The sequence below is a fragment of the Oreochromis niloticus genome, linkage group LG4 (genome assembly GCF_001858045.2).
Source record: "Oreochromis niloticus isolate F11D_XX linkage group LG4, O_niloticus_UMD_NMBU, whole genome shotgun sequence".
Taxonomy (NCBI): Eukaryota; Metazoa; Chordata; class Actinopteri; order Cichliformes; family Cichlidae; genus Oreochromis; species Oreochromis niloticus.
In genome coordinates, this window is record NC_031969.2 from 32,683,121 (window position 1) to 32,699,108 (window position 15,988).

The 15,988-nt window shown below is 44.4% G+C and overlaps 2 protein-coding genes and 1 long non-coding RNA gene across 3 annotated transcripts; 1 reads left to right on the plus strand and 2 right to left on the minus strand.

Annotated features, from left to right (window-relative positions):
• Nucleotides 1-13: 13 nt before the first annotated feature.
• Nucleotides 14-5,219, minus strand: kat8 (K(lysine) acetyltransferase 8). Its single transcript, XM_003442573.5, has 11 exons — nt 4,747-5,219; nt 4,159-4,233; nt 3,849-4,027; nt 3,723-3,776; nt 3,472-3,636; nt 2,097-2,186; nt 1,880-2,020; nt 1,700-1,793; nt 789-939; nt 329-483; nt 14-185 (listed from the first exon to the last, which is right to left on the minus strand). The coding sequence occupies exons 1-11, from the start codon at nt 5,060-5,062 to the stop codon at nt 121-123; spliced, it is 1,485 nt and encodes a 494-aa protein (XP_003442621.2). The 5' UTR covers nt 5,063-5,219; the 3' UTR covers nt 14-120.
• On the plus strand, nt 490-937 carry LOC112846632 (uncharacterized). Its single transcript, XR_003219720.1, has 2 exons — nt 490-614; nt 736-937. It is a non-coding gene; the product is annotated as an uncharacterized LOC112846632 (long non-coding RNA).
• A 1,063-nt stretch (nt 5,220-6,282) lies between the features above and the next one.
• rnf25 (ring finger protein 25) lies at nt 6,283-12,210 on the minus strand. Its single transcript, XM_003442472.5, has 10 exons — nt 12,076-12,210; nt 11,778-11,849; nt 10,345-10,441; nt 10,015-10,082; nt 9,855-9,924; nt 9,692-9,763; nt 8,044-8,190; nt 7,875-7,964; nt 7,650-7,787; nt 6,283-7,270 (listed from the first exon to the last, which is right to left on the minus strand). Exons 1-10 carry the CDS (start codon nt 12,096-12,098, stop codon nt 6,587-6,589), a joined length of 1,461 nt encoding a protein of 486 aa, XP_003442520.2. The 5' UTR covers nt 12,099-12,210; the 3' UTR covers nt 6,283-6,586.
• Nucleotides 12,211-15,988: the final 3,778 nt, after the last annotated feature.

Consider the following 15,988-nt stretch of genomic DNA (forward strand, 5'->3'; position numbering starts at 1 on the left):
CAGGAGACGAAGCTTTATTTTAGAGATTTATTTAGAAAAATACAGACAGGAGAGACTAAAAATTATGTACAGCGCTGACAGAAAAGCCCGGTGATGATTACACGTCCACGGCTCCATTCCTCACTTCTTGGACAGCTTGGCCTGTTTGTTTTTTGGAGGCGCCCACTTTAAACACATCGTGTCCACTGAGAGCGAGACGAGAGACACACAAACACACCTGACGTTAGCAAATCAGCTGCGGGGTAAAAACCCGACACTGAGGCCATGTTTGTGATAGAATAATTAGATCTTTAGAACATCTGAGTTAATCGTGCAGGTGTGCAGGTACCTGTGATTGGTGGTTTCTTGTACTGGGCGCTCTTCAGGTGCTCCTCCACCAGTTTGGGCGTCACACAGATGACGTGCTGACCTTTCCAGTATTTCACCATGTTGAGCGACTGCAGCGTGCTGATGATGTCACTCTGTGTGATGCTGGTCATCTGGCTGGGAGACGCAGACGGACACGAATGTTAAAATCAGAGACGGCTGGGAGGCTTTTTTCTAATTCCGGGTTTTGTTTTTTTTTTTAAAGTTCTGATCAGAAACTCGTCGTGTACCAATTTTCACATCAACATGTAAAGTTATAAAAGTTTGTCTGCAGTAAAAATGAAAACAGCAGAGCTTATACTTTCACACTAAGTGCATCTCTGAGCTGCCAAACAATCATTTCATCTTTTCTGTTCTTAACCTTCACAGCATCTACAAAAACAGTGGAAAAGCAAAGCCGAATCACGTGTTTGTGTGTCTACCTGAGGTCTTTGATGGACAGCGTTCCTCTGAAGTCCCTCAGGATCTCCAGCAGGACCCAGGACCAGTAACTTCGGTAGCTAAGCTTCCCCAGATCAGAGAGCGGCTTCTCCGGAGACCCCACTGTGTTCTCCAGCTTAGACAGCTCATAGCCTGCAGCAGAAACAGACGATATCAGAGCTGCTGCCAGCGAGCGTTTCTCCTTCAGTCACTCGTTCTGTTGGTGTAATGACTACACCCCTGCCATCCATCCATCTGCTGCATTATTCCCATCTCCACTGTATTTTACTCAACATCTGTTGTGTTTTGTGTGCTTTTGCAGGGTTTTTCTATTTGCTGGTGTTTTCTTAAGTTGCAGTGCGTTTGATCTCTTGGGGCCCCAATCCACAAAGAATATCTCTACAGGAGACAGAAATCTGATAACTGATAATTTAACTCCAAAAATCAGATATTTTATAGAAATATGCCAAAAAACAAAAAACACAGCAAATGTTTTGTAGCTTGAGAAGTTACCAGGCTGGAGGACACCTGGATCTGGATCAGCTTGTGATACCATTGTGAGATTAAAACAGTGACTCCTAATTTATCTTTTCTCAGTCTGATGTGCATTCATTCATTCATTCATTCATTCATTCATGTGAAAGCTTAACCAATCACATCAGCTCTTTGATGGAGGTCAGGAGTTGTAGATTTACTAACTTCCCGTCGATGTCACTGCAGCTTTCAGTTTTATTATAAATGTGAAAAGACTTATTTGTGTCATCTCGCGTCCATCTGAAACAGCCAACTTAACATTTGAAATCCTGTTTCGCCTGAAAAAATTTTCTGCAAACATCTTTAAAAAGCTTTGATTACAAACTCCAGGCTCTGGTATTCCAGGACGCTCCCTCATCATTCATTCACTCTCACTTACTGAAAGCTATCAGGAACTTCCCGTAGCCTCTGCGCTGGTAAGGCGGCAGCGTGAGAATACAGGCCACGTTATTCCCGTCCGGAGACTCTTTCTCCTGAAAAATAAAACCACAGAAGTCGTGATGATCAGTCTGAAATGAATACGAGGAAACGACCTTTGAGCCGTGCGCTGTGGACTTACTTTGGAGAAGTAGCCGACGATGTGCGCTCCCTGTTTGTTGACCTCAGTGAGGATGTAGAAGATGAAGGGCTCCACATCAAAATAAAGCGTCTTGTGGTCAAGAAATAATTTGGCTAGTAGACACAGATTCTGACAGTAGATCTGCAGACAGAGAGCGACAGTCAGCAGCAGGAACACGAACCCACGTCAGCAGGCTCGGGTGTTCAGCCGGGCTCACCTTGTGGTCTCTCCCGTCCACCTCGTACACAGATATGTTGCTCCTCCTGTAAATCTCTTTGCCTGGAGGCTGCCTCCACTGACAGTGTGACTGAGGAGGAAAAGGTCAAAGGTCAAATACACACTGCAGGAGTTTGATTTAACAAGTGAAACTAAAAATGAGGAAAAACATACATACGAATAAAATTACACATTCATTTGTTTTACGCCTTAACCGCAGCTTTTACGAGAGAATTTCACACTGGTGGGTTCGATTAACACAAAAGTCTGACACTTTTATTTAATAAGGACAGTTTATGTAGAACAGCATTAAAATATAAGATCTAAACATGCTGAACTGTAGAAAACACAAGTTGTGGATGTATGAATGAGGCAGGTAACAAAGACAGAAACATTAGAGTGTCATATTTCTTCCATTAAAGGATTCTGACGTATTCCTTCTTAACGTGTCTTTTGCTGTTCTGCAGTTCATGTTGAGCTCTAAACCTCTGCTGCAAAGATTCCAGTAAAACACAAAGCTTTGAGGAAAAGAACAGATTTGAGGCTTAGCGATTAACCTCAGGGTTAACTGTTTCAATCCAAGACATCAAGGCTGAGGTGGAAAAGTGTGGATTTAAAGCAGTGCTTTTAAACATGACCTCCGTCTCAGTGCAGCAGGAGGTGACAGTGAGTCTGAGTGGTAGTGATTTAGTGGTTTCATGGTGGTGAGTTGTTGTGTGTGCTCAGCGGCTCTACAGCGTTACTGACAGCTGCTGTGCAGGTGAAGCGACAGGACGGCAAACTGCTGTCACGAAAAACATGGATTACATTTCTGAAGATGGGATTTCAAAGCCAGGACCAGCAAGTTTTTTCTTTCTATTGTGGCAGGAATTACTTAATGACACCAGGACAGATCCACAAGTAATTAACACCTAATGTACCCGAACACAATGATACATGCTGCCGTACGAAGAAGCACCCAGCTTTGGCTTGCTAACAGCACATCTCTAAAGTCAAAGATGCATCACTTCATGGCTTTTTTGGTTTTTGTGGAGAAGCACCGTCACACCTCTCTCGCTTTGCTGAGCACAGGGTTTACCTACTTATTTTGTGGCACCAGGCTGCAGCACACAATTTCACAAGATCAGATTTATCAGATTTGGGAATGACTGACATTATATCTGAGTAAAACGAAGGCTGACAGAATCATAATAGCACAACGTTTTAATAAGAATCTCATCAGGCTGAATAACAATCCTTTAACAGTCTTCTGTCACTTTACCCACGTCTCACAAATAAAGCCATCATTCACTGACTCAAACAAAAAAGCAGTTATGACTCTATGAGACACACATGAACTACCAAACGTCCTGAACTGAGGTGAAAGCTGGACTGACCAGGTGATGTCTGAACGTCTTCTCGTACTTCATGTATTTGAGGCAGTACTCGCAGATCCACAGCTTGGGCTGCTTCCCATAATCCTCAGGAAACGGTGAGAAGTACCAGGCATCGATCTCAAAGTTTCCTATCTGGATCTTATCCACATACTTCACTTTGGTGATCTGAAAGTGAGGGAAACAGTTAGCTTATTAACCAAATACTGGAAATGGCGAAAAATTGTGGAAGAAAAGTGGTTGTGACTACACACCGCCTCGTGCTCCTTCTCCAGTGCAGCTGTCGTTGGGTCCATCTCTGCGTATGTCTGCAAAGAAAAGCTCCATTAGAAAACTGTAAGTTATGCAATGCTCCTGGTGTTATTACACACACTCTATACCTTCTGCACATGGTTGATCTCATCATGCTTGCGCTTCTGGTTGCGGGTGATCTTCCTCTCAGGCTGGTCACCCAGATCTCCAACGCCACCGATCTCTGTGCTCTTCCTAACCGCGTCCTTCACCGTCTTGGTAAGTGCCAGGCGAGACTTACCCACCCATTCGTCCAGCCGCCTATTGACTGCAAGAATCCCAGAGAAAAATTAGATGTAGAAACAGCAGTGGGATATAAACGTGTAGCATGAATTAAATACTAGAAACATGCAATATAAATCAGAATTTAAAAATATTATAAAGTATTATTGTACTTACACCCAACATAGTGAACATAAAACTCTTCTCTGCCCTCCTGTTCGTTCAGTCTGGACTGAATAACCTCTGCTGTGTCTGTGAAAGGAGCAACAACCATCAGCTGATGGGCCTTACCGCCAGTACAAGCAACTTCCTGCCGAACTCCCTTCAGATTTCTGGAACTTAAATGCGGGCTTGCCTTCATTAGCCATAAACTTTGTATAGATTTGTCTGTTAAAATCTCACCTTATGTGTATCGAGACGTTATTTAATTCGGCAAACATATAATCAAGCAAAACTAAACACCTTAGTGTGTTTATTGAGTTTCAATGCTAACTTTTAGATGTGGGCCGTTTGTTGTTTAAAGTGTCACTGTTTAAAGATCCATGGAGAATTTTCTAGAAAGCCCTAAAAACCTTAAGTCAGCAAGAGATCGTTTTAGTTTTTGTACAAAAGCCGTTTGGGGCTTTACGCGAGTCTTTTGCATTTTTAACTGTTTGATGTCAGTTTTTCACCAAAACAAAAGGACTGAGTCCATATCCAAAATAATAAGACAGCTAGCATGCCAACGAAAGAAAAAGGGAAAAGCAGAACATGGTCTTTACTCACGCCATGTCTTATCGGCTCTTTGACATAAATACGTCTCTCCGATTTCCACCGACACCTCCTGCTCCCTCCCACCGAGCACCCCTCCTCCGTCAGGGGTGTGCTGACTACTCGAACTCCCGGCTTCCCTGGAACGGCCGAGGGCCTCCGCCTCATCCTCCTCCCCGCCACTGCCGTTGGAGGAACACGCAGCCGGAATGCTGCCGTCCAGCTCACCCCGCTCGCCTTCCATATGACTCGAATCCATGTCCACGTCCATCGTGGGCTCCGAGTCCTTGTTATTAGCGTAGCTCTTGTGAAAGTCGCTCCCGCCAGTCATAACCTCCGAGGTTTAAAAACAGCCACACACACCTCTGCGTAGTTTAAAGAGGGGCTGGCCCTTAACGGGACAAACTGCCAAGATGGCGCAGGTTACGATCCGCCTCTTTCACGGTAAAGTAACTGCATCTCCCATGATCCTTAGCGCTGTGACGTTGACGACTTCGCCTCACTGCTTAAAGGCTGTTGAAACACATTTCTAGCCAAAAGTTTAAAAAATAAAACAATTTAATAATTTTTTTCTTATGCATTTTCGCTTGTTGAGACTTGATTTAAGCAAAAGCTCATGAATACACTACAAAAGATGGTTCAGAACTGCCCCAGGTCAAAGTCTGTCATTAAAATGTGGCTGCAGCATAATGTGAGAGTAGCTTATTACTATTATTGGGTTTTCTTTGTGGTTTTTTTCACTTTGCATCAGTTTTTGATTAGAGGTAAATAAATACTTTAAATGTAATAAATGAAATGGTACCAAGTGATCGTGCTATATATGCAGTTTTAAATTATAGTAATATGTTAATCAAACTGACATATTAACAGTGAAGTTGATGTTTGAAAAGCCCTGCTCAGTGACTGCAGATCTTTTCACAGATCTTTTTATTCTTTTGTTTTGCTGAGCAGTGTAAAAATCAAAGCTGAGTGAAGATCATCCTCTCAACTGCCAGGTGACAAACACGCATCACTGCAAGATGTCAAGCTGGAGTTCACCTGAACTTTAACAGTCATGTGCCAGTGTTTCAGAAAGAGTTTGAGTTTTCCAGTATTGCTGCTCTGTTGGTAGTTTAACGTGGATCAAAGTTTTGCTGCATATTTTAAAGGCAAAGCCAACCTATCCTCTTATGCTTCTTAAAACTCTTCATTTGCCCACTGTTACCCTCTGGATTTCACATGTGCTCGTCTACCTGCCACTGCACTTTTTAAGCCACTCATTCTATATTTCTTTGCTATGATGCAGATGACACACCGCTGTGTGTGTCAGTATAATGCGACAATCTGAGGAAGATGTTCGATTGAGAGGTGTTCCCTATCAGGTCTGAAAGTCTCTGGAACCATCATGCCTCGATCCGGGAACCCATCAGCTATCACTGTGGTGTTTCAGAACTTCTGTGTCAGCCAACAGACATCCAGTTAATGGATATCAAAGGCAGACTTCCTGTTCGGTGCAGCAGCCATACTAACACAGACACTCACTCTCTCCGCCTTCAGTTTTCTCTCTGGTACCTGGTTGCAGCACTTTAATGCAATATCAGTATATCACAGAGGGTCCACATACAAGTTATTTACTGAACTAAGAGAAAAACACCAAAGTTGCCATCCAGAGAAATTTGGATTTGTACTTCTTTTAATTTATATAGTGCCGCAACATAAAGCAACAACCATCTGGACCTGACAGCGTGCGTGAAAGTGCGTACCAAAGCGCAGGGTGATGGCGATGGACAGGAGGATGAGACACTACAGTGAACGTCTTTTCTGCTGCAGGGCTTTGATCTATGCACACTGACAATGGAGGCACATGTAAGTTTGTTCATTGGCCCTCCAGTCGCCCTTTGTCATAGCACCTCCTCTCTTCCCCTCTCCACCACCTTCTGCTGGAAGCCCCTGCCGTGACCACGACGGGGACCGCCTCCTCTGCCGCACAGGTTATTGGCTCCTCCTCTGCTCCTGGAGCCACGATCGTCCCAGTGGTGCCGTGGAGGTCCGGCAGCCCGGAGTGTGGGGCAGGTCTGTAGTGGCCTCTTCTCCGTCCACGATGGCCTCGACTGCCTGCAGAGTCTGCAGCATCTTTTGGGAACTCCGTTTCCAAACCCGACTGACATGTGGGCACCTGCGCCTCTTGTTCCATTGCCTTGACACCCCCGTCCGTCTTTGAGGGACATAGTTCTGGGTTTCCTTGCACCTGTTGGCCACGATTACCCTGAGCTTTAGCTTTTGCTGGCTTCTCAGCACAGTCTGAAGACACAGAGAGTTTGTCCAAGTCCTCTGTGATGGGGGCGACTCTCTCGTGATGGGGTCTGGACCTTCCTCCTCTTCTCTGCCCCCTCACCTGGTGCTGATGCCTCTGTCCCTGAACACCTTTACAGTGGGAAAGCCCGGGAACAAACTGGTCTGCTTTGTCACCAGTTTCAGCAGGAACGTTAGAGGCTGAGGAGATCGGAAGGCCTGGAAGGTCATCGGCATCCAGATTTCCATTTTCAGCAGCAGGTGGAGCCTACGAATGTCAAAAAATGTTTTTGTACATTGAATACATTCAAAACATCGTGTTACACATTGAAGTCGACTTGTTCTGCTTATTTCCAGTTACCAAGTGGTGTTTGTTCCTCTTTCTTTAACTCAACTCTTCTGATTGGCTGCTGCTCTCAATATCTCTGACTGACATGACCATATGACATCACTCAGAGCCAAGAGTAGAAAAAAAAAAAACTGTGAAACTGAGCATTTGGTCCACAAGGATTACTGTGACATTCTCTGAACTCAGGTATGTGCGGTCAGGCTCAGGACGCATCCTTCGCCGTTACCCCCGTTTACACTTGTAAACGTCCCTGCAAACCACTGCAGACAGGGACCGAGAGCCTCACACACATTCTTACCTCGTTGATGTGGATGAGAAAGCGGTTGGACTCCACTTCGGGGTCAATGATCCCTCCTCTAGACCTCTGACTTTCCAAAAGCTTCTGGAGTTCACGCCACTTCTGCTGGAAGTCTGAACCGATCGCTGCCTCGTCGAGCTGACAGAACAAACACGCAGCACGGTAACATTTACTGGCGTCATCAGACAAACATCCGTTAACAGGCGAATTAAAAACGGGCTTTACCTCGGGCAGCTGAGGTGCGGGAGATGACAGAAGCTGAGTGACGTCATACGTCAGAGGCTCTCTGCACACCGGGCACACCACGGTGAGCTCCTGTCAGAAGAATCAAAGGCAGAGTCAGAACGTCTCTGATCAAAGCGATCAATCATCGGTGCAGCTGCTGACGTCTGACCTGGTGGTCCGCTCGGTCTCTGGTCTTGTCCTCCTCCAGCTCCTTCTCCCTCTGCCGGAGCTCCCTCTCAGAGTGGCTCACGTAGCGGCCGAGGCAGTGGGAGTGGAAGTAGTGGTAGCAGCTGGTCTTTGTGAACGTCTCTCCCTCCTGAAAACCAAAAGCATGAACGAGTTTACTCATGAGTCTTTTTCACTAGACTCTACTACATCTCTGTCGTTTTCCAGTACAACTGAGCACAATCTAATGTGCTTGGGGTTGTTATAGTAACATGGCCCAAAGTCCTGTGACTTCATTTGTATTTGGCACAAACAACAACAACAATGGAGGTCGCTGAGGCGATGTAAGCATCTGGACCGCGTGTGGAACCTTCTCTCTCACTGCTGGGTTTGATTTTTGTGAAAGAGTCGCTCTCATGACTCATCGATGCTCCTGACTGGCCAATCGACAGCATGCAACCTGCTGATGTCACATTTTCAGATTTTCTTAGATCACTCAGAACCCCGGCCAAGTAGGTACTAAAGAAGTACCTGAGAACAGGTACTAATGGAAAACCGAGTCGAGCCGAGGTGATCCGAGTAGGTATTATTTCAGGAACCATCTACAGACCAAACAGTCACTCACAAAAAATGTTCAGGCGTCTCTTTCTGGGTCAGGAGGAGGATTGTTGAACATCCAGAACAACAAATTCAAGACAAAAACAAAAGTCTTTGTCCTGATTGTGTCACTTTTCACAGAAGCGAGCACCAGAGATGCTGACCTGTTAAACACATTATTCACGTTTACTCATGCTGGCTAACTAGATGATGATGATGATGATGATGGCGGCTCTGTCTGTGACACCAGGCTGCAAACATGCGAGGTGGAGACTAAGCAGATGGTCGCTGTGCTTTAAGCACAGCCCTGCAGCGCTCTGATGTAGACACGAAGCGTGACGCCGTGTTGAAGTAAACGGTGTATAACCGCTCGGCCACCGTGTTTAACCACGTTCTGCACAAACACCAGGACGCTAACCTGCACGCTCAGTTATCTGAGTGTTTTGTAATCCTGTTTAATCAGCTGCCATTAAAAAACATAAAACCCACACACACCACAGATGTTCCTGGTAAATAATTTACTTGTAATTTTAATGGCCTAGTTCCACCCACACACCCACCCACACACCACAGGCAGCAGGAACCTATTTCCTATGAGTGGGCCCTCCACCCTTTTCCCTGAGAATCATGGTGTCAGACGTGGAGGTGCTGATTCTGTCTGACAGGTGGAGGTTCTTGTTTGATGAAGCCACAGAACCACGTCATCTGCACAAAGCACAGCCGCTACGCTGAGGCCACCAAAGCATCCGTCCATAGACGTCACAGAACAGGTGACACAGGGCAGCACTGCTGGATCCAACACCCGCCGAGAACAAGCCCGACGTCAAGTCCAAACCAAACTCTCGCCGCAGCCGTACGGAGACGGCAACCAGAGAAACGAGCAGACACGGTCAGAGCTGAAATGACCTCAAAACACAACCTGAGGTACCTTAGACAACAAAGAGCTGCGACTAAGTCCACAAATGTATAAACAGCCTCGTGGGAAGCATTTAACACAGGAATCCGGCCACATTTAAAGTGGGAACTCCAAACTCTGATGGAGGGAAGCGACTCACCTTAAAGCCGTAGAGACAAATGACACAGTTCCCATGAGGAATATTGCTTTCAGTCAGGATTTCTTTAGCTTTCTGCAGGAGAAAGATCAGAGCAAGACCTTAAGAATAACCCAGCAAAATGACACTTTTATCCTAATGAGAAACAAACAGCACGTATAACAACCTCAATGAGCTGATACAACATGGGCGAACCCAGACAGGACTCAGCCTCGAGCTGAAGACACTTTTGGACACTAAGAGAGAAGAATCAGAGGGTTTTACACTCAGTGCTGAGAGTTTGTGAGCAGAAGGGACTGACGCGAGGAGATGAGTCACTTCCTCACCTGCTGAGTTTGTCATCAGAAAGCCCGCGGGGGTTCCGGATGGAGATCCCCGGAGACGATGAGGGATACTAAACACAGAAGAAGAAGAGAACATTCATTTCAGTTTACTGAAAACTGCAGAAGGATGTCAGCTGGACTCTCGATGGCTAATAGTTCAATCAGTGCAGGGTGTCATGTGACCACGAACCGTGACCATGACATTTGTTGACACCAAAAATGTAAAAATGAGCGTTTTATCCCTCACAGCACTTGACTGTTAACAAAACCATCCACTAATGGTCTTCTGTGTGTTAACAAATGTTTCTGCGAGCTGAGCCGGTGAAGGCGAACCTGCTGATCGAGGCTCAAAGTCAGTGTGAGCCGGACGAACTGTGAGACGGAGTCCTCGGCCGTGGACGGGTACAGGTCCAGGCTCACCTCCCAGCCCCTGAAACAAAAACAAAACATCATCACCCATCACAGACCTCTGTGCAAACACCCTCCACCAAACTCCTTTCAAAACTCTGTCAATATAACATCACTTCCTCCAAACGCAGTGAGCAGCATTGAAAGAGAGACGGGACACTCTCAGAGTCCTGGAGTGAAATTTTTTAAATGTAAAGATGATTTTTTTTCCCCCAACTTTCATAAAAAAAACTTTTTAAACTAATCTCAGGCAAAATCAGAAAAAGTGAGTTTTACTCAGACTTGTGATTCTCCTGCAGCCTTTGGTACGTAGCCGTCTGTGTCAAATATAATCATCAATGCCACAATTCCAGATGTGGTAAACTGCTGTCCACATCTGGACCTACGTTGTGTCTCCTCTGATCATCAAAAGTGAAATGAATGAAGGCTAACGCTTCAAAATACCTGCTGTGAGACAGACACGGTCATGTGACAAACAGTTTTCATGAGACTCAGAGGGTGAACTATCAGCCAGGTGCTGCTAATCAAAAGCAAGGTTAACTGATCGAGTGTGAGCGCCTCTATAAGGTCAGAGGTTTGTGCATACTGAGGACAAATGTCAGCAATGACTTCAGACAAGCAAATGCTGCCGGAGAGGTCATTCCAAAGAATATGAAGTCAAGAATTCTGCAATTAGAGATTATTCACAAATGGAAAACATTCAAAATATCAGCCAGGCTTCCAGGAGCGGAGGTCCCAGCACATTCACCCCAAAGTGCTGCCAGGAGAAACCCTAAGCCATAGCAGCATGGCAGAGCTGCGTGTGAACAAACGAGACTTGAGGAGCAACGTGTCTGGACTGACGAGACCAAAGTGCACAAAACCAAACTAAGCATGTGACCACAAACAGCTCAGACCAGCTGTCAGCACGTGGTGGGTGATGATGATGATGATGATTTGAACACCTTGCAGTTACTGAGTGGACCATAAACTCTTCTGCACACCAAAGTGTTCTAGAGTGTGAGGCCATCTGACCCACGGCTAAAGCTTGGACCAAACTGGGCTTTGGATTATCCCACAGCAGCAAATCTCCAACTTTAAAAACAAGGAGCTGCAGTGATCCAGAGTCCACACCTCAGGCTGAGCTGGGACCTTCAGAGAGCCGAGAGGACTAACTTCCTCCACAGAGACGCGACAGGCTGATGAAGTCACACAGGAAACCCCCACTGAAACTCACTGCTGTTAAAGGAGGTTCTACTGAAGGGTGGGGTCCAGTTAGTTTCTCCGCAGGACTTTTCTGATGACATTAAACACCTGTACGAGTCTCACCTGTCCAACACAAATCAGCACTAAAGCAAACCCAGCTGCTGTTAGCTCACCTGTCCTCTCTCCTGTCCACCTGCAGCTCGTCCAGGTAGATGGACTGCAGCACCTCGATCTCAGACTGGACGCTGCGGACAAGAAAACAGCGCAGTTAGTGTGTGCGGCTGATTCTCTGCGACATTTCGTAACCGGCTAAAATTAGCCCTAGCATCTTAGCTCGATACAGCAGCAGACCTGCGGTCAGATTTTACTGTACGGCGGCACCGAGCGGGTTAGCCGCGGGTCACACACACGCTGACACGACATTAGAGAAGCTTAATAGTCACACTTCACACACTCAGCCAACAAACTCACTCGCACTCGGCCGCCGTCATCATGATGCTGTGCGAGCCGGCAACAGCTAGCTGTGGCTAATCGGAGGTGGCGTATGCACAGACCTTTCAGAATAAAAGCATCGCAAAACAGACTGCTAAACACAATACAACGTACAAGATATTTGTTGACAGATTCTCAGACATTTATCACAATAAACATCATATAATGAAAAACTACACTGAGGCTGCGAAACCTTTGGATCGTAGTGAAAAAAGCAACAAACTTCATGTGATATCGAACAAAAACCCAATAACAATAACCCAACTGTATGTACACAACACTATTTATTACATATTACTTTTTTTAAAACCGGCTTGTATATTTGTACATTTTATTTATATATATATATATATATATATATATATATATATATATATATATATATACAGGGCTCTAGACTAACTTTTTGACATGGGCGCACCGGTACACCTAACTTTAAAAATTCAGGCATACCGGCACAAAAGTTAGGCGCACTCAAATTTTTCAACCGCATCGCTTAACACCGCAGTTTTACATGTGCACTTTCTTTGGGGGGGAAGTCCATACAGACAATATTCATTTCTAAATTATTAACTAACAAACTTGTGCTTAAAGTGCTTTGTCAATATTGTAGAAAATGTTAAACTTAATCATCATCATCGGCTCCTCTGACGACCTGTTTGCTGCTGCCTGCTGCTGAAAGGCAGTGGGGAGAGGGGACACTTGGGCAGTGCATTTATTGCAGCATATAATGTGTTTTCTGGATACTGTGAGATTATTATATTATCTTATGCCATGTTATACCCCTGATTAATGATTGTGAAATTATTATGTAGTAGTAGTTTGCTTTATTCTCCTGAAGAGGTGATAACTATTAGATTTATTAATCTGATTTGTATTAGATTAGACTGCTGATTTATTGTGAATGAATGATATTGTTTTATGATGCATTATACTGCTGAGTTATAAGAAATACCGTTTTCAGAGAGTCATGGCCTTATTTGTCTGATTAGAAGAGAACAGAACATACCAGAGAGGTTTTCTGCCCCATCTCATCAGGAGGAGATAAAACAAGGAGCCGAGGCCATAACTTAGGCGCCGTGTGAGAGAAACAATGTGAATGTTTAGGCTTTTACGACTAGGTGGGGGCCACTAGAGGCTATAAGAGGCTGAGTAACCCTCCACCAGTTTGAGATTTGCTGTGACCCTCTTCATGCATCTCTCCCCATCCGGATGGTTTATGCTCATAAGTCTTGAATTGTATGGAAATAAAGAAGTGTTGATTGAGCATTTATACACCGAGTATTGTCCTTCCTTCAGCCCAAAGATTAAAAGAATTGGGAGATTTTAACAATACACTGCTGTTTTTTCAGCATTCAAAGATTGATGGCACCGTGTCAGAGCTGGCTATGAATTTCAGACGGATCAGTCCTTAACTTAACACAAAAGTTATCAATAGTTCTTTTCATCTTTTCTTATTACCCACAGCTACATCCACTTCTGTGGGGCCTAGGCTGCTCACTAGGGCTGAGAATCATCACTGATTTCTATAATCCATTCGATTCCGGTTCTCAAAGTCCTGATTCGATTCAATTTAGCCTCAGACAGTCAGAAACAATGGTCCCTCTAAGCTGCGCACGTGCGCAATTGCGCACTGCTGGCACGGTCTCTGCGCACAGAAAATCTGCATTGCGCACAAAAAAAAAAAAATCTAACCTGAATTGAAATTAAAATTAAAACTTTAACAATTCTGTTTTGCAGTGTTAGTCAGTGAGTGACTGGCTGCTCCTGTATGGGATTAGAACGATGCCACCTTATCCTATAGTCCAGCCAATAATGCGATTCACATTCGTATATACGCAGCCAATCAACGTCGCTGACAGGCTATGACAGCGTCCTTATGTGCCGACACCGGTGTTTTAGCTAGCAAAGCGGCGTGGCTGATGTGCAGTGAAGCCACGTTAATGACAACGTGTCCAACCATTGGAGATGTGAGCAGGACAGACGGAACAGTTGACGGAAAAAGTGTGGACTTTATACCAGTTTTTAAATTGTGTTGATCGGCCACGTAAAACCAGAGTTGTGATAAAAATATCTGCAATGTTTGGTTTTCTTCCTGAATACTGTCGTTGTTTATATTTACTGTGGGAAGAAACGGTAAAAACGGCGTTTTATAAGGAAAACGCTCGAAAGCCTGTGAGCAAAAACAAAACCAAAAAACCCCCAGCCTTCCCTATTGGTCGAAAAAAGTACCATGTCGACCAATCAAAAAATGATATGGCAACGTGGCATCTAGTTGTTAAGAAACGGGGGGAAGTTTTAGGAGTGACGGCGGTGTTCTGAGATGTGAGAGATTTGAGACGTTTAGCGCAAATCTTGTGTAGTTAGTGTGTAGTTAGTGTGTAGTGTAGTCAATAGTTTTGTTGGTGTGTCAGAACAATGAGGCGGCTGCTGAATGTTACAGGTGTTACAGCAGTGATACATCTCCTGCTGTCAGGCCTGCAGGTATCAGGCTGTTGTTCTCCTTTATCTCATAGTGGACAGAAATTATTTTTGGAGTGGCACAAATAATTTGTGTGGCATCAGATTTGATGCAGAACAGCTGATTGTTCTGTAAATAGTTTGAAATGTTTATTTAAAAAACGCCTTGGCTGCATTAAAAAAAATAAATAGCTGCAAAAAACTTTGTTGTTTGCCAAACTGAGTTACTTTTTTGAAGTAGTAACTATATAATTAATTGCCCAGCATTGGTCATTATATGCTGTATTTGGCAGACAGAGTTACAGACTCTCTCCCAGACCACAGACTCATAATACAAGTCAGAGCTTTATGAAGAAAAAAAAGAAAAAGTTGTGTTTTCAAAATTGGAGTTAAAGTTATTTTTACTTCCAATAGTGTTAACATGCTACACAGGTCATGAACAAGATTTTTTAAATTTTCATTGTAAGTGGGCTAAAGCAGTTAATTAAAAGTAGTCTAACATAAATGTAAATGCTGTGATTTGATTATTTTAATAAACCATGTAACTTGGATGGGTTTGATGCTGGCGTGACCACAGTGCACACGTCTGCTGTCGCTCACAGTGGTCCAAGGGACGCTCAGGGAGTTTGTGTGTTCGCTCAGACACATGAAAAATTAGAGGGAACATTGGTCAGAAATATTATAATTCTGATCATTTATCAGCACTGATACATGTGAGACTTCATCAGAATTGTGAACATCACAGCAGATGCCTTTGTGTCAAAGTAACTGAGGATAAAACACAGAAAAACATGAAGGAGATTTTCCTGGTCTGGCGTTTTATAGCAGATAACCTTAAAAATATTCTGCAATATTCTGTAATTTTGCATAATTTTAAGAAGTTTAAATTTCTTCAGTATTGAACAGCAGAAATTAGGCTTTCTTGTCCGAGGTCATTTAAGTGAAAAAAAGAAAAAGAAAAGAAAAAGACAGCGGCCGACAGCGCTGTAAACAACGTAGACTGGTGGGTAATAAGCGAATGAATAATGCAGAAAACAGAGATTTGAGACGGGAAACTGTTCTTGAAGTACAGAGAGAGAGAGCTGTGCATGAAGTGTGATTTTTATCATGGTGGAAGCAAAACAGCAAAAGTCAGAGGGAATTCATGACGATGTTTATCAAATGTGAAGCGTAGTTTGCTGCTTCTTTTGCTGCTGGCTCGGCAAATTTTGGTTGGAGAGACAAAACCTGCAGCTCAGAATCAGCGCAAAAAAGACGGAAACACAGCGCCAACCCGACGCATCAGAATCGCTGAGCTCCGACAGCGTGTCCGTGTTCGGCCGTGGGGTGAGAAAGCCGAGAAAGACAAAGCTGATCCTGATGCGTCGGGTCGCTCTGTGTTTACGTCTTTGTGTGGAATCCGTTAATGAATTGATGTCACTTTATTCAAGCT

Coding starts and splice junctions, on each gene's coding strand:
- kat8 (XM_003442573.5), bottom strand. CDS start 5,062: ATGACTGGCGGGAGCGACTTTCACAAGAGCTACGCTAATAACAAGGAC. Junction 3,637..3,722: donor TGGAGAAGGAGCACGAGGCG/GTGTGTAGTCAC, acceptor CCTCACTTTCAG/ATCACCAAAGTGAAGTATGT. Junction 484..788: donor CTGTCCATCAAAGACCTCAG/GTAGACACACAA, acceptor TGCGTCTCCCAG/CCAGATGACCAGCATCACAC.
- rnf25 (XM_003442472.5), bottom strand. CDS start 12,098: ATGATGACGGCGGCCGAGTGCGA. Junction 10,442..11,777: donor GTGGACAGGAGAGAGGACAG/GTGAGCTAACAG, acceptor TTTTTGTTTCAG/GGGCTGGGAGGTGAGCCTGG. Junction 9,764..9,854: donor TGTTGTATCAGCTCATTGAG/GTTGTTATACGT, acceptor TTTCTCCTGCAG/AAAGCTAAAGAAATCCTGAC.